This window comes from Zeugodacus cucurbitae, chromosome 3 (assembly GCF_028554725.1).
Source record: "Zeugodacus cucurbitae isolate PBARC_wt_2022May chromosome 3, idZeuCucr1.2, whole genome shotgun sequence".
Classification (NCBI taxonomy): Eukaryota; Metazoa; Arthropoda; class Insecta; order Diptera; family Tephritidae; genus Zeugodacus; species Zeugodacus cucurbitae.
The window spans coordinates 9,885,476-9,912,820 of record NC_071668.1 but is presented as its reverse complement, the minus strand read 5'-3'; the positions used below and the strand labels follow the sequence as shown (position 1 = coordinate 9,912,820).

At 36.3% G+C, this 27,345-nt stretch overlaps 1 protein-coding gene across 1 annotated transcript in view; it reads right to left on the bottom strand.

Moving 5' to 3' along the window:
* LOC105210900 (roundabout homolog 2) overlaps window positions 1–27,345 on the bottom strand; it is a 143,197-nt gene that overhangs the window by 64,130 nt on the left and 51,722 nt on the right. The window contains exon 2 of the mRNA XM_054227152.1: window positions 1,344–1,537. Within this exon, the coding sequence (XP_054083127.1) occupies window positions 1,344–1,537 (194 nt within the window). The remainder of the gene's footprint in view (window positions 1–1,343; window positions 1,538–27,345) is intronic.

Genomic DNA, 27,345 nt, shown 5'->3' with positions numbered 1-27,345 from the left:
CCCTTACATTCCAACCAAACACGAAAAATGGATCACATACGACAATATCAAGTGCAAACGGTCGTGGTCGAAGGCCGGTGAATCGTCACAAACAATGGCCAAGCCGGGATTGACTGCCAGGAAGGTTAGCAAAACCATTCCATTTTTCGTCGCCAGTCACCACCCGCTTCAAAAAGGGGTCGAGTTCGTTCCGTTTCAGCAGCATATCGCAGGCGTTATTTCGGTCAAGAAGGTTTTTTGCGTCGAATCATGCGGCACCCAAACATCAAGCTTTTTTTTGTGTCCATCCTTCTGCAGATGGCTTAAAATGGTTTGGTGACTAACTCCCATTTCCTGGGCTATGTCACCAGATGCTACATGCCGGTCTAACTCGATGTTTTCCATGATTTGATCGGTATTCGTCGTCACAGGTCTTCCGCCAGCTGGCTGATCCATGGTGTCGTTTTCACCCACTCTGAATCGGCGAAAGCATTCCTCCGCAGTTCAAAGTGATAGGATACCATCCCCCAAAAACACCATTAATCTCACGATACGTTTCTCTAGCGGATTTGCCTTTAACGAAGGAAAACTTTAAAATAGCGCGAATTTCGACGTTAGTGAACTCCATGTTTACACGTCTATAACTGTTATAACGCAAAATTTTGCATATCGTCGTTTTGTAGATTATGTCAAGACCTTTCACAGATGTATTGCCAGATACGAGTTCTGTAGCGTATGTACATAGCCTTCATTAGAGATTAGACTTTAAAGACTCTTTTTGCAACAAATTAATTCCACAAACATATTCAGGCTTCGTTAATTTCAATTAATGTATATTAAGAGAAGAGGATATTTAAATTAAAAAATTCAGAAAAAATTAAACAAAGCAACGGATACTCAGAAAAGCAAAGATGAAAAAAAAATCTAGGTAAATAAGCTACCGTCTTTATTGTCAGCGACAGTACACTTGCTAAGCTTACATAATATAAGCGCAGGGTATATCAAAAAAATGAAACCAAAACGGTTGGACCAACGTATAATTGCAACGCCACAGGCGCATTTACAAAGCGCAGTGTGCGCACGAGCCATTGCCATTATCATTGCAGCGACCCATAAATCCGGCTCAGCGGGCAAATGACAGAAAAGAAGTAATAACAAACGAAGAAATAAACTCCGTGAAAAAAAATCAAACGGTAAAAAACTTAAATTAAATGGAATGCAGCGCAAAGTAGAAATGTATGCCAAGATGAAAAAAAAATAAAAAAATAAAGGAAAATAAATAAAACAAAGCGGGCAAATAGCTGAAAGCGGCACTATTTAAATTGTTGTTTTTGTAAATGCCGGGGCTATTTGTCGCTGCTTACCTTGAGAAAAAATAAGCCACCTGCCGGCAGCGTAATCCTGTGGGATCCGGGCAGTATTTTCAGCGGCACACCATCTTTAAACCATTGTATTGTGGGCGTTGGTGAGCCCTCTGCTTTGCAATTAAGTGTCGCCGGTTCGTGGCGCGGCACCGTCGTATCTATCGGATGCTCGACTATCCGTGGCGGATGTGAACCTGCGAATGAAATGAAAAGAAAGGCAAAAAATTTATTTTAATGCAAGACATGCTTATGTGTGTGTTAAATAAAAAGATGTCGTGTATGAGAGCACGAAGATGGCACCAAAATGCAGCAGTGTGGGTAAAAACGCAGTAGCTGCAGCTTAAAGCTCCGCCACACTGCTGCTACTTTACCATATCGTTTTCTACAATCGCAGCGCCAACGCATACGATTATTGTGCGCCGTTATTTTTCTCCTTTTGCGTCGCAAAGCTTCGTAGGAATTATAAACTTAATGCGAATTGCAAATGATGGCAATGCAAATTGCCAACTGCGTTTCAGCACTTCCTTTGCCGCGCTAAGCTGCCGGTGGCATACAGCAAGCAAGTGAAGATTCTCCCACCACATCCTCTTTACCACCAGCAGTTGAGACAGGCCGCATGCAACTCGTAAGAGCGCTGGCTTCCTGTTTTAAGCGCACATCCTTAAGTAAATGCGCGCTCATATGTGTTTGTTTATTTATTTTTATTTCATTTCCTTTTTCCCCACTTATTGTTTTCATTCTACTGCCTTCGCACTGCACTATTCCTCCTTTGTAGCGTTTTTTATTTATTTTCAGCATTTTAATGTTTCACTTGGTTACGAATTCCTTTGCTAGCAACATGCCACGCATTGCTCGTCGCACATTCAAGTGTCTCATTCAAGTGCTTTGCAACATTGCCCCATGCGGTGTGTTTTCAAGGTGCATTCTCAACGTTTCCGCTTAAGTTTACATTTGAAATGGTAAATATCTTTACGCATATGGGTTTCCAATTAATCCAGCCAAGTGCGAACAGACACCCCTGTAAAACTGCTTCGAGAGTCATATGTTGTACTGAAGTACACTTGAGACATAGCTGAGTGTAACTTGCGCCTTGCGCTTTACTACTTTCCAATTAAATTAAATTAATAACCGGTTTTTTATTAATGAAAATATACTTTTTTTATTCAAGAGAATTTAAAATTGAAGGAACTTATATTAAATCCAGAATATTTGTATTATTATCAAATACATTACCAATACAGTTTAAGTGAAACTAATACCATTACTATTGTAATATCGATATTAAAACCAGTACCAATACTTATATCAATACCAACACCAATATGAATAGCAATATCAGTATCAATACCAGTACCAGTATCTGTACCAATACAAACATGAACACCAAAATTATTATGTTATTGAGAATATCAATACCAATACCAATATCTACAACAATACCAGTACCAGTTCCAGTACCATTACCATTACCAGTGGCCGTTACCATTACCATTAACATTATGCCAAAATCAATACCGTTCTCTATACCAATTTCACTAATAATGCTAATGAGAATTTCAATACCAATACCAGTACCATTATCAAGTCCAGTTCCAATACTAGTAGCAATACCAATATTAATACGAATACCTACTAATACCAACACTAATTAATACCAATACAAATTCAAATACCAATATCAATACCAATACTAATGTCGGTCTCAATAATAATTACATCCATTGTCATTACTGCTTTACGGGTTCAGAAAAGTGAGAAAGCAGTGCTTTGGAATGGATATTCTTCGATACAAGCTATATTTAATTAATCTCCAACTCTTTCTTAGAAGTTTTACCTCCTTCTTACAATCCTTACTTTCACATAACCTACATTCGCCTTGAGTTGCTCCATTTTTATACACTTTTCCACGAATTTTAAGTGCCTACTTAAGAAAACTGAGTTAACTTTCGCCTATTTAGCATGCTTGCAGCCTCAATCTGTGTCGCTTATAAAAAGCATATGGCAAGCAATATTGCTAGAATGTTGCCTGCAACAATTTGGCATTTTCTTGCTACGCGCTTTTGTCAAGCTGCTCCAGTTCTTAACAAATGCCTGCCCGCATTGTCCTTCGTATGTAAGCGAGTGCAAAAAGTTACTCATTGTTGGCATTACAGTTTATATTCTTTGTAAATTTAGTGTGGCACGCGCGCGCGTTGCAAACACCTGGCAGCAAACAACTTGCAACAAACGTTATAAAACGCTCGAGTTGACTTAGCTGACTGCCTGCAACAACGTGGCAACGTGCTTCAAAAGTGGCTAAACTTGTGCGCTAAAAGGCGGCAACCCGTCCGTCCATCCGTGAGGTGATAAACAAAGTCGCACAAAGTTGTTGCTGGCGCCGCTAAGTTGTGAAAAATGTAAGAGGCGCGCACGAGCGCATGCATTTAACACAAGTTTCTTTGTTGCATGCCAGCGGAGTGCAGCAGCGGAGGGCAGCGCACCGAAATAATTGTCAAAAGGTGGCAAGAGTAAACAAAGTCGACACGCGACTCAACGTACTGACGGCCTGACGCCAGGCACACTGCAATTCTTCAAGTATTTATTTTTCTTTTATTTTCACTTTTTCTTTGTTGCTTTTGCTATTTTTAACTATTACTTTCTTGTTTGTAAACAATATTCGCACTTTATTTATATATTTTCATAGTCACGGCCTTTGTCTTGTAAATTATGGCCCGGCCGAGTGAAGAAATGAAAAATAAAGTGGCAAAATTTTCCTCAACTTTTCCTTAAAAGTTTGCGCTTGTCACGCAATATTGCTGGAGTAGAAATTCCCCAAGCGCTGAAGGCCGAATGCATAAAGGAAAGTAAAAGAAATTGCGGCGAATTGCTATTATTTATGAAGCATCGGTGCTCAGCTAAGCTTGCTTGCTTCGTGGAGTGCAGGCGCGTTGAGTAAATAAGCTTCTTTGTAGGCACTCATTAATTATTGTTAGACTGAGTGATTTGCAAAGCTAGGCAAAAGCAAACAAAAAAGTAATGGGTTAAAGTGAAAATTTCTGTTATTCAAAGTTGCATAAATTATGAAATCGTGACGAAGTTAAACGAGTTGGATAAGATACTGGATTTATACTGGGTTACTGCGATTATAGATGAGGTTTATTGCTTACTTTACAGCCTTCTTAATTCTTCATTGAGATTTATTATAAATGTCCCATTGCAATCAGAATAAGAAGACGCTACAGCAGCACACCTTAACATCTAAATGAAGTCACTTAAATTATATCATTAAATTATTATTAGTAAATTAAATTTAATTAAATTTAAGCTTGAGTAGGGATAGATCATGATCATCATAAATTATGGATAAAAATAAACACATTCTACACCTCAATATATTATACCTGGGATTATAATTATTTCTCTTGTAAATAAATAAATTATACCTGGGAACCAGCCAAGAATGTCAGCCTCGAAATCCAGCACAGAACACTCTTGCCAACAGGTGCTATTTTGGACTGAGTAGGCAATTGAAAATATAAGTCCACTCTCGACGAACCAAAATCAAACTCTACTAGCCGCTTATCATTCCCGTCCTGCTTTATGGTGCAGAAGCGAGGAGTTTTCGAGAGAAAGGGTTTGCGGAAGATTTAGCATTGACAACGGCGAATACCGCAGACAATGGAACGATGAGCTCTACGAGTTATACGACGACATTGACATAGTTCAGCGAATAAAAAGACAGCGGCTACTCTGGCTAGGTCATGTTGTCCGAATGGGCGAAAACACTCCAGCTTTGAAAGTGTTCGAAGCAGTACCCTCCGGAGGAAGCCGAGGAAAAGGAAGGCCTCCACTCCGTTGGAGGGAACCAGGTGGAGAGCGACCTGGTTACACTTGGGATCTCGAATAGGCACCGAACTGCGAGATAAAGAGAGGAGTGGTGCGCTATCATCAATACGGCTATAACCTGCTAAACGGTTTCTACTCCAATCACATACATACATACACCTCTGTTACTTTTACTCAAAGTAATTGAAACTTTATTTTCTAATTCATCAATAACAGGCATTTATACTAATAGCAATGAGTATGATAATTATTAAATGTAATATCGATGAACCAGGTGTTAATGTAAGCGATTTAAATAGAAAAGGTGGAACGGAATATGAACGAACCGAGTACTTAGTTTGCCAACTTTGATCCTTACCATTATTATTCATAAACTTAGGGTTTAACAAAGAACATATTTTCAAAAAACTCAGCAGAAAAAATCCATTAACCCAATCCCTGGATATTAATCTTAAACACCAGCCATAAACTCCGAGTTTATCGAAAAAAAAGTATATATTCCACCAATATGGGTACTTAGCTTTAAGAGCTACTCACAAATCCGATTTGATGTTTAACAATAAACACTATTTACAAACTCGGAGTTTAACGAAAAAAAAATTGACAAAAAAATTGACGTATAATAAATGGACCTGGTGTTTAATGTGAAGCATAAATCATAGACCCAGAGTTTATCGTACATAGGTTGAAATTTTTAAATTTTTTTTTAATCTTAAATTATGAGTTTAGAACATGAAGAAAAACTGATGAAAATCCGAAGTACCCTGTTTAAACACCATTATTATGTTTTGCATAGCGACATGCAACACTGATTTTCTACTATAATCTTGATTAATGTATAAAAAATAAGAAATTTTGAGTGTTTCTGCACACTAAACTGAAATTCCGAGTTTATGCTTTGAACAAAGCATATTCTTCTTTGAACAAAAAGTTAGACTTGGGTTTAGAAATACGTATTCATTACTCAATAACACCCTATAAATAGATCTAGTGTATTACGAATATAATTTTTGGCATTAATGATGCCATTACGGCCGCTAATTGATTCAATTAATGAGAGTGACCAAGGCATGTTTATGCTTATGAGCGCCCAGTTATACATTTCACCAGCTCAGTATTCACTGAAATTTCGCCTCAAAGAGTCGCTTACTGGAAAATGGCGCTGGACTTATTCGAGCTTTGTGCGCGTTTTAACTATCAACTCATGCGTTACTTCTTCTATACCAAGTTGTATTACAATAAAGACACGAAACGGCTTGAGATACGCGCACGGAATAGTTGCCTCCGACAAACTATACATTATACAATGGATTTTATTGTTGCAGTCTACGGCTTTGTGTTAATAGCAATACCATTGAATTGGTTTATGAAACATTGGCGACAACACAAGCAATTTGCGGATGTACAGCTGATTTTAATTTTATACTCTTCGGTAGTATTCATCGTGCATATCATCAGTTTAGCGACAATTCTCTTTCAGTTGCAATGTCAGGAAACCAGTTGTTTTTTGAAACGATTCTTGAATGAATTCTTTCAAATACAAGCGGATATTACGCAGCTTTGTGGCCAGCAGCGGCGTGAAAGTCTTGAACTGTGTCGCCTGCTATTGTTGTTATTTAAATTTGCCGTAATAATTGTGGCTTTCATAGCATCCACGCGTGTTTTCAACAGCTTACTTACACATATTATAAATTTTCCACTCTTTGAGCTCGCCTACATCGCTAATTATATGATGATTTTAAGGTTGCTACAGCTTCATGAAACTTTGGTCAAGTACATACGACAGCAAGCCGATCAACGCATAGCCAACGAAACAGCTGTTTGCTGTGAGCTACACGAATGTCGTCGCTATAACGAACCACTTCGTCGTGCAATCGTGTTGCGTGGTCAAACGGAAAAGCTGTTAACGCGTTTTGTGGCCTATTTCGGTTGGTTCGAAAAGCTGCTGGTGCTCGACAATATGTTGTGTGTGCATCTCACCAAACAGTTCATCATGTGTGTCATTTATCAGGGTAAATTTTTTGGTGCACTAGTGCCATTGATGCTCAAATATGTTTTGAATATGCTGCTCATTGGCATGCTGAGCGATGCATACAACGCGTCGGAGGCTGAGTTGAGCACCATTTTGACTATACTGGAGAGTGAACTGTCACGACGTGGTGAAATGTGCGCGGACTGTGGTGAATTGCTGCGTGAGGTGAGTATCAGAGTTTCATTTATATTTTTTATAAATAAAAAAAATATTTTTTTTTTTTAATTTTTACAGCTGGATATTTATTTTTGTGGCAGAAATCTGCATGCCAACCGCATACCAATCTTTCGTGGATTTTATTGGACCAGGGAGTATGTGTTCGATCTGCTGCATAGTCTCATTTCATTTGGTGTTAGTTTGACACAGCTTGAAAAGGTGCAGGAGTACAGTTGTAAATTTGTTCAGTAAATATTTTTAAACCAACAGTACTTCTAAATAATATTTGTGTATTCTAGTGGAAAAATATATTTTCTCACACATTTATGTTGCATAACTCAAAATACGCTTTGCTTTAATGCCAATGTGGAAGATCAATTACAACCTCGAGGCATGTTGCCACAAAATAATTAAAAAATAGCAAGCTGTTGACATTTTAACTACTGTAAAATTGTACGCTTAAACGATAAAATCTACATGCGAGCGAACACAATCACACACACACACACACACACTTACTAATGTACATGGTAGCATAACATGGCACGTATGTGAACGTAGCAATTACTATAGTATGGCCATAAATGTTGTCGCTACAACGGCTACAAGCAATTGAGAATGACATACAGACATACTAACATATGCAAAGAGAGAAACACACACACCCGAAAGCCGCTTGCATATTTTATAGTGAACGCCAAGCACAATTTGACCAGCGGCTATAGCATTTCCGCAAACGGCCCTAACGGTTGTTGCTGCGCTGCTGTTGGAACACACACACACGGATATATGTAAGAGTCCAGCGATCGCCGCTCAGTGCCTTTGACAGTCATATTGCAGCATTTTGCTATTGCAACTGCATTTGTTGTAGTTGTTTTTGTTGTTGCAATTATTATTGTTGCTGTTGTTGTTGCAATTATTGTTGTTATTGTTAGAGCGCTTATCGCATATGCATGCTAGTGTATGTTGCTGGTGCCGTCATACATTTTCGCTACTCCAGTATATTTGTATTTGTATGCGAACAACAACAATAACAACAACAGCAAGCGAAGCGAACAACACACTTTATGTTATGTAATGCAATGTCAATTACAATTACAATTACTCGATGCGAACACGCGAAGCTGCCGAGAGCGGTGAAAATTGTTGATGTCACTGCAGCAGACTTGGGCAGCTGCAATAATAAAAGCAAAAAGAGCGACAAGACCAGCAGAATGAAGTCAGCAGTAATGATAAGCACAACAATAACAACAATAATAACAACAACAACATTCGAGGGACAAGCATAATTGAAATTGTTGCTCTTACATGTTGTTATTGCAAATTGCACATAAATATAAGGCTGCCACTTGTTTGTATGCATGCATATACACCGGCATGTGTGTTTCTCTGTATACATGTGTATAAACAATGTTGCTGCAACTGTGCGTTTGCCTTGTCGCTGTTACACGACAGTTGCTGACTTGTTTGTTGGTCATTTGGTTGGCCTGCAGGCTTAAAACGGTAACTGCTTTGTTTGTTGTTATTGTTGTTGTTGCTGGCTGTATGTTATTTTTCGCTTTCATTTCATTTACCGTTGTATATTATTTCAGCTGTTGTCGTCGAGCTTGTTGCTTGCTGCCATTATGGTTATCTCAAAATGTGCAATGTGTGTTTGGTAAATGTTAGTTAACTGCGCTTCAGACTAGCGTTTCATTGCATGCAAATATTGTGTTTTAAAGATTTTATAAACTGAAAGTAAATCTTTAAGGAACAATTTTCTCCTCTTGATACTTGAATTCACCAATCATCTACCAGCTGTCAATTTTGCTTAACTGTCGATTTCTCTCTTTTTAACTGTTGATAATAAAGGGAGCTTAGTACATTTATAGTCTTCTTTAAGCAGTCGGACTCTACTTGGGCTCGAGACTTTACCAAGTCTCCCTTAACCGGAGTCATTTTAAAGGAAAAAGGTACTATGTGTCTGAAAGTCTATAGCCCAACTTGAACGAACTGATTGGACCTTATCAGTGTTGCTTTAGACCTGGTAAATCCACCATGGACCAGATATTCACTTATCTAAATCTTGGAAAAGACCCAAGAGAGAAAAGGATCGACACACACCACCTTTTCGTCGATTTTAAAGCAATGTCTGAATTTGGTTTCTCCGCAAAACTAATACGGCTGTCTAAGTTGACGTTGAGCAACACCCAAAGCTCCGTCAGGATAGGGAAGGACCTCTCCGAGCCGTTCGATACCAAACGAGGTTTCAGACAAGGTGACTCGCTATCGTGCGACTCCTTTAACCTGATGCTGGGAAGAATAATATGAGCTGCAGTCATAATTTTGAAATTGTAGATAATTTCGTATACCAGGGAACCAGCATCAACAACACCAACAATGTCAGCATCGAAATCCAGCGCAGAATCCCTCTTTCCAACAGATGCTACTTTGGACTTAGTAGGCAATTGAAAAGTAAATGGCTTTGAGGAGAGAACTCTTATCGAAATTTCAAATAATCTAGTCAAAAGAGAAGTCGTACAAGTCCTACATAGAGTCAGACGACCGAATGACCTTACCCAATATAAGCTCCAATTCTTTTTACAAATAAATACTGGAAGATGATTATTTCACTTTGGCCTTCAAATACCATATAGACTCAACCACAACCACATTATTTTCTAACTCAACATCTGCTGACCACAAAAGTTGGATATTTTCAGCTACACATTTTGATTGTTTTGGCCTTCCATACCAAATATCTGCTATTTGCATATGTAGGCATTTTTTCTTGTTGCTGTTTCTTCACTTTCTCACCGCAACATTTTCTTGCTGATTTTCCGAGCATACCATTACGGTAGCATGTTTGCTATTCTAGCTAGACTCTATGTTTTTGTTATTGTGGTATGTGCATTTTTGCTGTCATTTTTCATTTCATATTTTCATTTTCCTAACATTTCTCCGGCTATTATTTTCTGTTTGTTGCGTCATTTTTTGCACATTTGTTGCATGCGTGTGGCATGTTTTGAATGTCCGCCTAACAGTCAGGCAATTTATAAACATTTTCCACATTTGTTTTTTTTCGCTCAGCTTTATTTGTTGCAACCAACTGTGCTCGGCACTATTTATTTTGGTAACCACTTTTGAACAGTTGCCCCACTTTGTTGCAAGTGACTTTTGTGAAATTGTTGCAACATTTACAAATTTGTTGCGAAATTGTTTGAAATTGCTGTTGAATGAGTGTATGGACATATGTTAGCTAGTGGGATTTTAAGTGAAATGTGTTTCTACGGTATTATTTTAATTTAGTGAGAATATTTTCGTAGAATTTTAAAAAGTATTTTGGATTTTAGGGTTCCTTGTAGATAGCTCTTTATTAACTATAGCTTCAGACTAGCAGTCAAGTGTAGTGTCTTTCAAACAGATCTGGCTGTCATAACAGTGCGTTTTAGCCTATTTTAGAAAGCTAAGCATTCACCCCGAGAGCAGAGTGGCAATACGGGTCCCAATTAGTAATTTTTTTCTAACAAGTCATCCTGTATATTCATCTATGTATGTATAAATATTTTCGAATTTTAAATTTTTATAGAAATTTTGTCCTCCTAAAATTAAATGTGTCCTCTGTTAAATCATTAAATTTATTTACACACTTAATTTGGCAATGCGGAACTCAGTTGTTTGACCTTTGCCCTTAGTCATTTGTGTATTGGGATTTTCGGTTGGGCTTCTGTTGATTGCTGGTCGCTGCTAAACATTTGCAAAACATGGCCGTTATATTTATTTTTAAAACAACATACAAACATACAAAAATGTTCAGGTTTTTTGTTTTTGCTTTTATCTTTGCAAATGTGCCAACAAGTCAGCAATCAGTAAAAAATGGCAGAGTTGAGTGAAAATACATGCAAGAATGGAGACGAAAGCGAGCAAAACAATAGAAGAGAAAAAGAAACAAAACAAACAATGAAAACAAAAAACCAACAACAACAATAACCAAAGAGAAACCAACAACAACAATAACTAAGAACAAAAACATTCAAAGAAATTTGCAAATTAAGCTGTGTTGTTGCAAGTAAAAAACTAACAACAACAACAGCAACATTGACAACTACTTTGCTTCAACGGCTGAAATACAAAAACACTATGTTCTGCGGTCATGTTTACATTTTTCGGACTGCACCACACACATACATGTATATCTTTCACATATCCTTCAACCTTTTCGCCGCGCATTTCTCCTGAGAACGTCTGCAGGCTTGTTTGCTTCACTTCCTTTTTAATTTTTTTCCTGCTAGTTGACCTCTGTTTATAGTCCGTTTTTTCCTCAGTATAACTGCTATACCCATACCTATTCCCTAAGCATATATTCACATACATTAAAACACGCCTCAACACCCACATTCTCTCTCTCTCACATATTGGCGCACACCCAAACAAACAAACATATATGCTCCTTTCCCTCTCTAATTTCGAACAATTTGTGTTTTTATTTCCTTCACTAATTTAGCCGGCAGCGTCAGCGCCACCTTTGCACTCAGTCATCAGTCACCACCCGCGTTGATTTGCTGCATGTTAAAAACTACAACAACAACAACACACTTCATGTAATGTTACTTTTCCACTCATCGCCTGTTGTTGTTTTTATTGTTTTTTGTTTTGGTTTTGTTTTTTATGCGCTTGTTTAGCTCGCTGGTTGCCTGGTTCGTTGACTATTTTGTTTGTCAGCTGGTCAGCCTGGTTGTTTGATTGTTTGGTTGCCTGGTTGTCCTGTTGGCTGGCTTGTTAGTCCATCGTTAGATTTGCGCTTGTTTCATTTTATTTAACTGGGTGTGCCCTGTGGCTGTGTTCAACACGCTTGCTGGGTATGTTAAAATAAAAGCAAAAAGGTTTCTCTCTCTGGTGTTTACTTTGCGCGCAGTTTAAAATAAAACCCAAAAAGAATAGAGCTCGCATAGAAGAGGTACGCCCACATATAGGTTTTTTAGATGAGTCAGCTCAATGTTATGACATTGAAAATGTTTCACACGAATTAATGAAATATTTGTCATTCAGTGAAGGTAGAGTCAGAGGAGTGTAGTTATGTAAATTGGGTAGACATGTGTTTAATAGGTATTAGAATTCCTTGTTTAATTAAAAAAATGTTATTTTGATATTATTTCTTATTAATTCATAAATTGTCTCATAAAACATTAGAAACTGATGAGAAGCTTGACACCACCAATATCTTATACTATTTAGTTTACTTTAAGGGGATGCGCTCTTATATGATAAGGACTCGGTGCACACCTGTTCCAAGGAAATTGAACTGTTATTTTTCCGAGTTAAGCTGATTCTGGAAGTCAACTTGCTGTGGTAGTGTCAATTATTCGACTAGACTTTCCTAAGATCATTTGATGATCCCAACTTTAGCAACTTTTCCTCAATAAAGTAACACTTGTAGGTAGTGTAACACTGTGGGTTAGGTCCAGCAAATATAGAAGTTTACATTCCCTATCGCAATATCGATTAGTTTTCACTTAAGAGGTTGGGGTAGTCAGGATTTTCAAAAAATCGGTTATTTTTTCGCATTTTAATATCTTAAAAATATTCTCTGAAAATTTTAAGTTGATTCGATAATTACTTTTCGAGTTATTCGCAAATAACAAAGAGCACTCGGGCTCTCCAAAACACTTTAAACACTCGAAAACCGCTCAGTAGATTTTAATGAAATTTATACAGCTTTTAGAATACATATTAATCCTGGGCCTGATCGAAGCCTTTTCGATATTTTCCAGAAAAGCTTCGATCAGTTCCAGGTTTATCTATTTATTAAACTAATTATTCTTATCCTATTGATATTAGATCAATCTCCAAGGACTTATGATTGTCACCGCAAGGACCTTTTTTGGAACTAGGTCAACACAAATACCTTTATAACTTTGAAAATGATAATTTTTTTTCAAATTTTCGTGTCTTCAAGTCAAAACATTGTGTAATAATGCCATATTATTACTTTTGTGGAATAACATTATTGAAGAGGAAAAAATAATTACTAAAAATTAAAATTTTTTCGTGTCTCTGATTACCCCTAACTCCTTAAGACTTCTGTAGTTTTCTCAGAAACTCAAACGGGGGTTGTTCTTATACATTTTGGGGAGTTGCGGTTACTGAAATGTCATATAACATCTGTAAGACCTAAGTTCGCTTCGTTTAGTATGAGTATTTGTTGCCAACAAAATCTTTATGATAAACGGTGCGAATTTGAGAATTATCAAAACAGATATAAAATCAGGAAATGAACTCTATGTGCTTATCAGATGAATTTGAAGAAATCTGACATCAAAAAAATTCCAAAAATTTTTTTTGTATCATGAAAAGAGATCATTTCTGGTGTTTCCAAGATGTTCAATTTACTTCTTACCAGAATATTTTCTTTCAATTATTCATTGCACTAATATAGAGATCTCAAAAATTGGCAAATTTGAGGTTAGATAGCATAGAGACCCATTTTTACATCTCTGATTTCCGTTTTAGAAACTATTTAAAGAACGTTGGAGTATTTGAGGTCAAATCTTAGAAGTTGAACATAGGTATGTGGTTAAAAAAATCAAGTGATTTATAGAGAATTGAGAGAAAGTCCGAGATGTTTCAATAATTTAGGGGTCTCTCTATTTCGATAGTTCGTTAAACTCCGTGATGTATTACATTTATTAAAATTACATTTATATCAATAAAAATACTTTCTCAGCTGACATTAAAATTGATGGAAATTAGTTCCAGACATCACAAAATGTGATATGGTGGACATAAATGTAGCGTTATCCTTGGCTATTCTTCACTGAATTTTACCTTTAACAATAGTTTTACCAAATCTATGTAAATGCTTGAAATCAAATCCTTCTGACTTTGAATTTTTCTTCACAAAATTTTCTTTCCAATTTATTTCACACAAAATGTTGCGTCTTAATGCCTCCATCAACCCTAAAATTCATTACTCGGCGCACAAAAGTATGCTTTAATATTTCATATTTCCCTTTAAAACGTATATTTTTGTTTATTTCAGCACTTTAACACGCCGAAAAAATATGTTTTCGCTTGCATGCTCAGCTGAACAAAATATTGTCAAATAAATATTGTGACCACATACACACACTCACACATTTACGTAAAGTAAATATATATGGTATGTGTTATGTAAACAAACACATGTAAGTATCTAACACAAACAAAAAAAAACAAACAAGAAAATGTCACCAAAATTCATTGAACATTTCGAGGGCTGGTCGAACGGTGACACGCAATATTTAGAAAAGCAGAAAAAATCAAGCAGAAAATCGTAAGAAAAAAAATATACAAATGAAAATATTTGCTCAATTGGAATTTACGCCCTTTAGAAGTTTTGTATTTCATTGCATCACCTAGCCGACCGACTGAACAATCAACCAACCCTACACACCGCTACCACGCCTGCTGCGTGCATACGCGCTGATTGCGCAGCAGGGGAACACGCCTTATGTGTGATTATGTATGGGTGTGTGTGACTCTGTGGCTTTGTTTGTTACTGTAAGTCTTTCCATATTTTTGTGCTGTGTTTTTCCATAAATTCTGTTTGTCAAGGGGTGTCCTACGCAGCACTGCTTTATTTGTTCACTTACTGTCCAGTATGCTCCCAGTGTTGTTGTTGTTGCTGCTATTTGATCTACTTGCAATATGGTTTGCTCTCTCTCTGTCCCTGCGCTATTTGCTTGCATTGTTTTCATTGTCATTTCATAATTTTTCAAAGCTCTGTTGTCATTTGGCCCTAAACACCCGGTTGAGTGATTGCGTATAACATACACATGTATGTATGCTTGTATAGTTGTATGAATATGTCTGTTTTTTTGTTTGTTGTGTTGGCGCGCGTGATATGTCAACAATTATCGTAATTGAAAGAGTGTTAGACTTCTTGACCGATCAGTTAGTGCTTGGGACAGTCTGCCTGCATGTCTGCCATGCTTCCTGCCTTTTAGCCTTGGTGACAGCTATGAGAAATGTGTATTATTTTTGGCTGCACTTATGTGTATGACTCAGATTTGCTTGAGTTTTGGGTGAGTTATGAGCAGTTATGTATGAATGCAAGGCTAGTAAAGGAGCTACATTTATGGTATTTTTGTTTGGAAATGTGAAGGTTTTCGCTTGCTGAATACTTTTTGGAAGACAAAATTTAATGGACTAGACTTTTTGTAGGTTTTTGAATGGATTTTGATTTAAATTAAATTTAAACGTTAATTAGTATTGAAAATTCTCACTTGACAAATAAATATAAAAAAATTCGAAATTAAAAAAATATGGATTCTAAAAAAAAATATATTTTTTATAACCTAGAACATAAGCTGAATAAAAAAAAAAAAAATAAAAAAAAAATAACAAAACTAACCTTCAAACCATTGATAACCTCAACTTCTAGTAATGGAGACTGGTTAAATCGCATAGAAAATTATTTTCTAGAATTATAACTCGAATAAAGCAGAGTTTTCTTCAGGAACATCACTAGAAATCTTTTAGATTATATGAAAATTCATTTCACAGCTGACGAGCCACTGAGCAAGCTCAGATAGTAAACAAAATCTCAAAATGAAATCTCAAACCAGAAAAAATTATGCTCTCAAACACTTTCATTCACTATCACTTTCAAAAACCCATTATCTAACCCAAAACTACTCCTCCAACTCAGCAATACTGGAAATCCCTAATAAATTTCGCAAAACCGCTTCATCATCATTAAATATGTAGAAGTTGGCGCAAATTTTATGCAAACTTTCACAAAATACCGTTACACTTAATTTGCGGATAACGACACAGCAAACTGTAGGCCAAATAGCACAAACACACACACATACACACTTATTTATTACTTTAATCAAGTTAACTGTAATGAGAATTTAAATGCCTGAAAGTATGCCACTAGGATGGCACATAAATTTATTTGGCTGGAAGCCTAGTTAACAAAAAAAAATCGCGAACACAAACAAAAACAACAGTAGATATTTAGAGCAACACAATGAAAATAGATTTGTTGCTGTTGTTGGCAAATAGTTGCAAGCGCCACAGCAGCGGATGCCGACACACAGAAAACCGCTTTAAATCACTCAAAATACGACACACTAACACCAGCAGTTGACGCGTGGCAACGACAATTACATATATACAGTTGCTAAAATACAGTTATATAGGCATACATGAATGTGCATAGAATACTAGAGGCAGTGAGACCACAAAAATGCTAATTTCTCTAAGAATTTATGAGCGTAACATATAAGTATTGTTTGGATGTGTCTTATATATTGTTGTTGTTGTTGTTCTTGCTATTGTTATTGTTGGTGTTGTCAACAGCATGCACTAAAAGCTGTCAAGTAGGCACTATTTTAGTAGCGTTACAGTGTATGAACCTATACAAACTGACCCAAAACAATAATTTTCATAGCATACCAACAGGCGTATGAGCAACATTAAAGTTCAGGCAGAGCACACATGGTTGCATACATACTTCTATGAAGTGTGGCATTGACGTACTCACTCGTTTAGGTGGCAAAAATGTTTAAATGAACGAGTTGTTTGGTGTTTGAGTGTTACGGTGGTGAATTTGTTGTTGCTGGTGGAAGGTATATATGTATATGTATAAGTACCGACGAAATTATGGGGAAATTTTTAGCATATCGCTTGTTCGTAGTTTTTACTTTTTACATATTAATTTTTGTTGTTTTCTTTTACGAATTTATTATATTTTATTAAAATAAGCTCTTTATTATTGCTCAAGTATCATACTTCATTGTAGTTGTAGAGATTTTCCGCACATGACGGGCAAAAGCGCTATATTTCAACGATCTTTCACAAACAAAGCAGTATAAGTGTCTCTCAGAGAGTTACAGTGAAGAGAAACATACTTGACTCAGTTATAAATTACTAACACATCAAATGTAGAAGTAGATGGCTCGTGAAAGTGAGCTAAATAATACAATTAAATAACAATATTATAGATTAAAATAATATAAATTAAAGTTGAGCCAAGATTTAATTAAATTTTAAATTAAACTTAAACTTAAACTTAAACTTAAACTTAAATTTAAACTTAAACTTAAACTTAAACTTAAACTTAAACTTAAACTTATACTTATACTTATACTTAAACTTAAACTTAAACTTAAACCTAAAAATTAAATTATGTACAATTTTATAGCAATCTAAGCAATTAGAGCAAATATTTGCCTTATATACCGCAAGCACAACTCTGTGCAAAAATTCATTTTCATAACATTGTGCTACACCCACATGCTGACTCTCTCGAGACAAATTGCAAGTTAAGCACAAAATTTATTGTTGCTAAATTTTCCTGAGCGACCGCACACTCACACAGATACAAAAGCACAAAACAATTATGTCACTAAAACACGGACGCACTGGATGATTTAGCCAGCAGTTGCAGTGGCAGTAGATAAGTGGAGAAGACAAACTTTTCCAGAAATTCACTGACTACATTTGCATGCATATACACCCACTATATATTTATATATCTATGTAGAAAAGTGTATGTTGAGTATTTATGGTGTAAACCTGTCGCAATTATTCTACACTTTGTCCGGCTTGGAAATGAAATTCCGCTTTAGTGTAAAAGAGATATGGTATGTACATACATATGTATGAAATATAGTTACTCAACTGCATATAGCCAAAATAAACTCTGTGGTTTTGCACACAAGTGTCGCAATAGTTTTGTGCACAGAAATGTTAATTTTGCACATATAATTCTCGGTAGTGCTTGATATACTAAATTTTGAACATAGAGCGAAATAAAATAACTGTAATAATAAATTAGCTGCTTATGAAAAAGTGTAAAGATAATTTTTTGAGGTAACCAGAAATTTATATTTTTATTATTTTTAATAGAGTTTTTGAAAAGTGAGATAAAATTGACACATATAAAATGAAGAAGTATATAAAAGTAGAAAATTTAATATACAATTTCCTAGAAAGGTCACACTGCATACCCAAACCGAATTACGCAATATTTTGTATCAATACACACTTTTAAAAATATTAAGCGTGGCAACTCTATAAGCAAAAGTCATAAGTTTCCGTACTGACAAATATTTAATGATTTCTGAAAGCCCATATTCTGTAAAAATATATGAACCTACCTTTCCTTTATTAAACCTTTTTCTTATTAAAATTATGTGACAACCCTTTTCTAAGAGAACCTTGTTGTAACTTGCTTGTCATTAGCAATATCTTCCTCTTTGTTGACAGCAATCAAGATAAAAGTTACCCCCTTTTTATGGAGGTGCCTTAAGTATAATGTGAACACACAAAAAGCAACAAAAACAGTTAAAGTGGCAACAGAATAGTACGGTCAAAAAGCGCCTATTGAATGTTGGCTTGGAATAAAGTGGGGGAATCGTTGCTACAGATTACTCATACAGCAGCACTGAATGGTTTTTGAATGTTTAGTTGGTTTAGTCGGTCAAGAAAAGACTACTCCGTAACAAACGAAGAGCTACTGATGATCAAGAAGGAAAACTATTGAAAATTCGATTCTATTTGGACTGCAAAGTCGGCTTTTTCTATAGCCAAATACGATCTATTGATTGCATTATTTAGTATTATCAATATTTACCGAAGATTTCAACAAATTTAGCAAACAAAAATTAAATGGACAAGTGGAACACCCTCAGTTAGGGCCAAATAATGCCTACCAGAACCTCAGAGCTTTACAAATCGCACAGAATTTCGAGCAAGTATATTTCTACGCTTCCACTACACTTTTGATACACAATTTTCATGTTTAAAAGCGAAACATGCAAGCAAAGCCCACTTAAAGCCGTTTTCCTTACACATTGCCTCCTGTCAGCGCTGTGGCACGTTTTCGTCATATTTTCAAGTGAAGATTTTCAATTATACTTAATTGCGTAATATTTTAAGGCTCAATGGCAACTGTGGCGGTGCGACGAAAGACGCCGAAGACACTTGATTTTGCCAACGTATGCATTAACAGCGGGTGGCTGGCTCTCGCTGTCTGCCGAACTGGCGCTTTTCCGCTGTAACTTGTTGTGTAGCCAGGCTGCCTTTGTCTCTCTGCATACTTTTATCCACGGATTTTCAAAAGCTTTGCTTACGATACTAACGCCATTTGCTGGTGGGCGCAAAACGCCCCATTCAGGCAGCCCACCCACTCGGCTATTTATTTACCTAGCTGCTATCTAGCTGGAGTCATTTGCCGCCAGCATATTTGACATAATTAGAGGCAAAGTGTGGGTGATAAAAACAACAACAAATACGGTGGGTTTCATTTTGACATGTTGTTGCACGTAAGGGTGCTGGTATACGCTTTGTTGTTGATCACGTTGTTGATGTTGATGGTGATGATGATGATGACGCCGACAGCGTTAATTTCGCCATACGCAAGGCATAAGAAAATGATTATACTTTGTACCTTTAGATATACGAAAGAAGTGGTGGGCGGTGTTGGTTGGGTTTGAAGCAGTTTTTGTCGCTCAATGAAGGAAACTCTGCTAGTGGATGGCTGCTTTTTTGAAGTGTGTGGGTGAAAAATATGTTTTCACTTTACTTAATTATAAACTGACAGATGTCAATCTTAACTTGCGTACTCATCGTCCTCTACTTTGCATATAAATGCTTGTTTGTTTAGGCATATTCAATTTTTGGCGACGAAATTTTCGAGTAGGTCATAAAATTTTATGGGTTTTCGTAGGTCATTTTGAAGGTGGATATTTTTTTTATAAAAATAAACAAAATTACTCAAATTTATTTATAACGAAGTCAGCTAAATGTGGATTTTTGTAGATTTAGGATATAGGATCCACTTAGGTAACTAAGTGGAGAAGGAAAGCTTTTGAGTAAAGATACGTATTTACAACAATGAATAGCTTTTTAAGTCGAAGAGGTGCCTATAGTTATTGGTAAAGTGACTTATAACCATAGCATTCCGTAATACAAAATCAAATGTATATGAATCAGGTTGAATTTTCATGGACGATACTAGTTAGTAGACCGATAAGTCCAGAACAAAAAAGTCTAAAGAGAACAGTACTGAAACTGTACTGTACCTGCCTCGGTAAGCTATAGTTCAGGATATAATGCATCCATCGCGTAGGAAAACCGAAGTATCAAAGGCATTATGTCATTTGATGAAGTCTCCTCGTGATTTTCAAATAGTTAGTCATTTACTCCGCTCCGCAACGATCTCTCATTCCATGGTGAGTTTATAAAATTTTTACCATACATAATAATAAACTCGTTGCATAAAAAAGACCAGAGGTTCATAGAAAAGTGAGTTAGGAAGTTACTTTTCAGGACTATACAGACATATAGACACATATAAATGAAAATGAAAGAAATTATATACTAGGGTAGCGGTAAAAAAGATATGAGCTTTTTCACACAGGAGCTAATTGATCAATTAACCGGCCTCTGCTCGATTAAAACGCTGATTAAGATCGATTTACCAAAATAAAAATCTACATTGAACTTTAATCGACTTGAAAATGAAACGCAACTCTGCGACAAAGACGTACGATATATGTTCTTTGTCTGCGATTGGCTGATTTTTTTTTTATAAAAAAAGCTACAGTAGATGTCGCTGCTAAAATTAGCAATCAGCTGATGGAACTTACCAACTTCTTATGAAAAGCAAAAACATAAATGTATAACAGCTGATCAGTTATCGAGTAGCCGGCAGTGTGAAGGGCAAAAACTAGTTTCTCAATTAAAATTTTAAATCATCAATTAATTTGGCTGTGTGAAAAGGCTATTAGATGCTTTTAGTATTCACCACACCGTCAAATTTCAAAATCGGAACTTTCACTTTGACTATTTTATATTATAGCCTTGCCATCATACTGAGTTTTCTTAAGCTTTAAAAGCTTTTTATAAAAAACTAAATTAGTGTTTATTGGAATTTATAAAAAAATTGTATACATAAATATGTAGATATATTATTCCGGCCCCTAGCTTAAATTTTCTATATATATTTCTTGCTTCAGTGCCACCAAAGGTGACACCTTGTTATCCCCATTAGAGTACAAGAGCTTAAGAGAATTCACACTACAAATTCATAAGCAGTAATTTGAGTTTGGGTGCGTAAATATTTAATCTACGGTAACAGGCATATAAATATTGAATACACAGGTAAATGACCCGTTGTGTACGACTAATGAGGACATGTTGGATTAGGAAATATACATATTTACATGGATATATATACGGAGAGGTCAATGTAAAGCTGCTGTTGAAGGCATTCATATAATTTAGCAGTGATTTGTGGAGTTTTGAGACACATGTACAACATATATTGGACTATGTAGCTGAAATTATGCACAACACTGTACTTGCATATATTCATAGCCACTTAAATGTAAGTACATATTTGTGCTGAGTGTATTTCGCACGTAAACAACATAGCATAACCTAGCACAATACCAAATTACATAACATAACTCCTTCAAACTTAACATCTGACCGGTATTAATGGCTTAGTGTGCTGCTCATTTGCGTGCATTGCACTAAATCTATCCACAACAGGAACTGATTTGTTTTTATAAAATATTGTCAACGCAATAAATTTCACTCAATTACAGAGCGAATACACGCATAGTAAGCGCTTATCCATGTATTTATAATTATTTAGAATGTTGAGCATTTTAAAGCAAACAATATGCAACAAGGCATATTAACTTTGACACTTGCAACATAAATAACATAACCAACAACCGAGTCGTAGCATATGCGGTGGCATACATACAGATACTTGCAACATGCTTATGTGAACACGCTTACCGTTATTAGCGTTGCATAGATATTTATAACTTTGTTAGTGTGCGCCATAAAATATGCTGGTTTATGCATGTGGCAAGCAATGCATTGCCGCTATGCACGCTTAATAACAATATTAACTTTGTCATAATTCAACGAAGAGATGATGACATGAGTGTGGCAACATAAATTCTATATAAATATATGTATGTATGCAGTAAGTGTCGCACGCGCAGCAAGCAATAAAAACAAAAAGTAATACATTTGTAATTGAATTTGTGCCGCAAATAGTTGCAGTACTACCGTTACCCATATGGTATATGTGAAACTCAATGTGCCGCTTTAGTAATGTACCTGCAATAAAATATACAGTTACTGTTATTTACATATTTATATATATACCACTAGTAATGTGGCATGCAACAAATGTGGCATGCATGCTGGCAGCGTATTTTCATATGCAATATTGTGGCAGTTGCATGCCTGCTTGGCTGACAGCGGCAGCAAAAAGCACTACCACTACTCTACTCACCGTTGTAACGGGAAGTAGCTAATGTTGCAAGTTGGCGTCGCCAAGCATATGCATATGGGCAACTATAAATTTATGTATGTATGCATGCAACTACAATGTTGAGAGCGTTGATTTAATTCGTTTGAAAAGCAAACCCGTTTAGCTTGCAACATGCCGCCGTAGGTGAGCTAGTAAGTAGTTGCATGAGTGGGTAAGCCAGTGAGTGGACGGCACATTTGGCATGCATATACATATTTTCAGCTATAATGCAATTACATATGTATAAAATGGCGAACAGTGTGTGTACTACTGTTTGGCAGTTTACAGGAAATTTCGGTGAAAGCCAGAACAGCTGTTGTTTTGCGGTTCTGATGTGACGTTCATTTCAAGTCGGCAATACAGGTGCTTTCGGTTGATAATATGCATATATAAATGTATTTAAGCATAAATGATTACCCAGCGGACATAAATTGAGACTTTTCGTGAAATGTTGCATACCTTTAGGCGCATTTTATATAATATTAATTGTAAATTCTTTTTTTCTTCATTTATTCCAAACTTTTTAAACAGAAACTTATTGATTTACAGCATTTGGAACAAGGAAAATGTTAAAGCAGCTATTTGATTGCTCTAGGTATCGGTCTTGTCTTCTTCATTAGACATTTATTCTTCCGACTAAAATAGTGTTCATTGGGTTATATCTACCATATATGTATATTGAATAATATATATGCTTAATGTAGTCATATATCGTTCCATGTTGCCCACCTATTGCAGTGGTTGCTCGCTCTCTCAACTCCAAGCACATACCATCAACTCTTCCGCTACACTCATGCTCTAGAACAACTCAGTCATATGCTTGTCAGCCAGTCAAGCAAGCTTGACACATAGAAATTTGACTGTGAGTGTTGTTCCTACATGACTCTGGCACTACTTATGTTCTCTATATATGCGAATGTAGTGTTTCATATCGTGTGGATGTGTGCATTTGACTATATTTGCTTCCCGAAATTCCTTTTGCTGTAATTTATTGCATTCGCTATATTTGCATGTTTACATAATGTAATTAATTTTCCTACACGTATTTATTTAAGGTAACAAATAGAGCAAGAAACATACAGAAGGGATATATGCGAGTGTTTATTTATGAGAAAATATGCTTACTTTCAACGGAATACTTACTCGAAGTGCAGTAGAAAGTTACTTTGGAGGCGTTTTACTATTTTTTACTTTAATTTCTTGCAGTGTGATGACTTTCTTCAATGTCTAGCTAACTCCCCAGTAAATTTAAAATTAAATTTTCGCATTATTCCCACAAAAACTTAATTTTATTAGCTTTAAGCTTTGTGCTCCACCAACATCTGCATATTTCACTTTTTATTTTCTGGTTAACCATAATTCATCACCTTCCTGCCATATTTGTTTTTTTTTTATAATTTTTCCAATTTTTCGTGCTGTGTGTGAATTTCAGAAAAAGAAATCGTTTCATGTCAAATTAAATCAATTAGTGGTAACTATTATTTACTCACTCACAAATATGTACATATTTTATTGTTGCGGCAATAGTTGCAAGTGCATAAATGCATATATGAAATTGCTTTGTAATTAAGCGACTCATTTGTTGCGGCTATTAAATGAAAATCAGCCAGTGTAAATAAATAAGTGTTTATTGGAATTTCCTATTTTTTTATGGTTGAAGGAAAATAAATTTGTTGTGAAATGCACTTTTGCAAATTAAATAATAATTGTAGCTATTAATATTAATATTGATTATAATAGACACTTGAACGTTGAGTGGGCAGGAAAGGTTGGCGCTCAAAGGATATAAGGATAAGGTATACTTCATTTTTTTACTACTCAGAGTTAAATATCGATCTACTGTCACCAGGAGAAGTATAAGTGAGGCTATGTGTCTAATTTTACTCGATCATAAAATTTTTTTTAGTTTATATAAGTTTTGATATTTTGTTTGGGTCAGTCTATAGTGGAACAACAAATACACGTCATAAGACCATAAATATTTAAGGTTGTTTCGAAATGTCATGAATTTTTTGACAAATTGTATATTACAAGAAATTATTTGACGCATTATTATAAGAATTTTAAACCTCTTAAGATTTTATGTAATTTTAATATCAACCTTAAACAAATGACGGGGACCTGCCATGCACCTATTCGACTTAACTGCCAATATTTAATCTTCGTATGTATTATGAGACTCCTTATAATATTATTATATTGTCAAATTATCTTCCCTTCCGCCTTTTTGTCTTTTGAATTTCGCGTCCATATATAAAGCGCTACAGAGCTCTTATTGAGCAATACTATACATCTTTGAAAGGTCTTGACATAACCTACAAAACGACGCTATGCATGATTAGTTGGGATATTGCGTTCAACAGCTATAGACGTGTAAACATGGAGTTAAAGTTTTAAAGTTTTCCTTCGTTAAATGCGAATCCGCTAGAGAAACGTTCCGTAAGATTAATGGTGTTTTGGGGGATGGTACTCTATCATTTCGAACTGCGGAGGAATGGTTTCGACGATTCAGAGCGGGTGAAAGCGACACCATGGATAAGCCAGCCGGCGGAAGACCTGTGACGACGAATACCGATCAAATCATGGAAAACAACGAGTTAGACCGGCATGTGGCATCTCGTGACATCGCCCAGGAGATGGGAGTTAGTCACCAAACCATTTTAAACGATCTGCAGAAGGCTGGATACACAAAAAAGCTTGATGTTTGGACCGAATCAGCGCTTGCGATATGCTGCTGAAACGGAACGTACTCGACCCATTTTTGGCGATAAAAAATGGATCACATAAGACAATATCAAGCGAAAACGGTCGTGGTCGAAGGCCGGTGAATTGTCCCAAACAGTGGCCAAGCCGGGATTGACCGCCAGGAAGGTTTTGCTCCCATGTGACCCGACGCTTAACTCTACCATCTACTGCAAGCAACTGGACCGCTGAAGTATGCGAAGCATCCAGAATTGGCCAACAGGAAGAGTGTAGTGTTTCACCAGGACAACACGAGACCACACACTTCGTTGATGACTCGTTAGAAGCTACGGGAGCTCGGATGGGAGATTCTATCGCATCCACAATATAGCCCGGACATAGCGCCAAGTGATTACCACCTGTTCGCAAATAATGAGTGGGCTTCTACCACAGGGGTGTTATGAAGTTGCCGTCTAGATGGAAACAGATTATCGAACGAAGTGGCGCATACTTGAACTAAATCCGATCATTGTAAAATTTTTTATAAAGCATTGAATAAAGAGCAAAAAAGCGGAAGGGAGATATTGCCTAATATAACAATCAAACTTGGTCGAATATAAATTGAAAAATTTGAAAAAAAAACCACAGATGGTCGAAGAAAGTATTATTTCACCTGCCACAGAAATTTTACAAAAGTTACATGTGCTTTAATGTCTGGCAACAATAACAACACCACCATTTTTGAATCGATCGAAGACCTTGCACCACATTATACCAAATAAATTTCAAAGTGCCGACAAAAGCACACGCGTAACTTACTAGAGCACTACTTGAACAACTGCGCCACTGACTTAGTAAACAATTTTTATGGCGCACAACAACAACAAAAACAAATGGAAAACATATTGCAATGCCATTGTTATTATTATTGTTTGTTTTTTAAATTTCCAACTTCTGCAAACAGTTGGATATTTAATGGCACATATGGGACGACACGGGTGAAAGAACTTTAAATGTCTTTGAAACATATATGTATATGTAATAGCACCTAAGTATGTACCATCATTTGTGCAAATTTGAATATATAGAGTGTTTGAGAAAGTAGGTCGCGCCAACGACAACGGTAACGGCGACGGCGACGGTGCAAATGCAATTGAAAGCAGGAAGAATGTAGAAAGGATGTGTACCACATATGAATTGTATAAGTATATGTAATCAGTATGTATGTAAACTCTATACATATTGACGTCTATTGACTGCAAGTTGAACTGCTTTAGATTGTTGTAGTTGTTGTGCCAGGCTATGGCTTTAAAGTTTGGTGTGGGAAGAGGTTGAGGGCTGAAACTTTAATACCGGGAAGTGGGAGAAGAAGAAAAAGTGCAATAATAATGGAAAATAGTATAACAAGGAGGTAGGAAAAGGTGTGAGAAAAATATTAGAGAGAGTCCTAATAAAAATTGAGACATATAAAAGGTGTTGGTAGCTTATATAAGCATAAGTAGAAAATTTTACAAATTTACATTTATGTTCATATCACCTTTAGCGACTAAGTGAAAGTCTAACCAGCCCTGTGGCACCTTTAGCGTCAGCCAACGGCAATCAGCATACGCCAAAAGCTACACACCAGGATACCAACACACACAAAGAATCCTTACAGCAAGCGCCCGAGTATGGGTAATAGTTGCAGCAGGCGCGCCGCATGTAAGTGAAATGTTGCAACACATGTTGACACTAATCGGTCCAAAAGCCACAAAGTGTTAAGGCACCGCACGAGTATGCGTCTACACCAACACATATATTCATACAAATGCATGCAAATATGCTTGAAAGGTAGCAGCACAACTGCTTTGGTTCACACACTGTCAATGTTGCAAGGCGCCTTACCACATATGCCACAACCACCACATGTCGCAGACACACGCACACACACACTCAGCAATGGTCTTTTAAGTGCTCGCCTGGCGCTTTTATGCTGTACGCGCGCGCTGAGAGTAAAG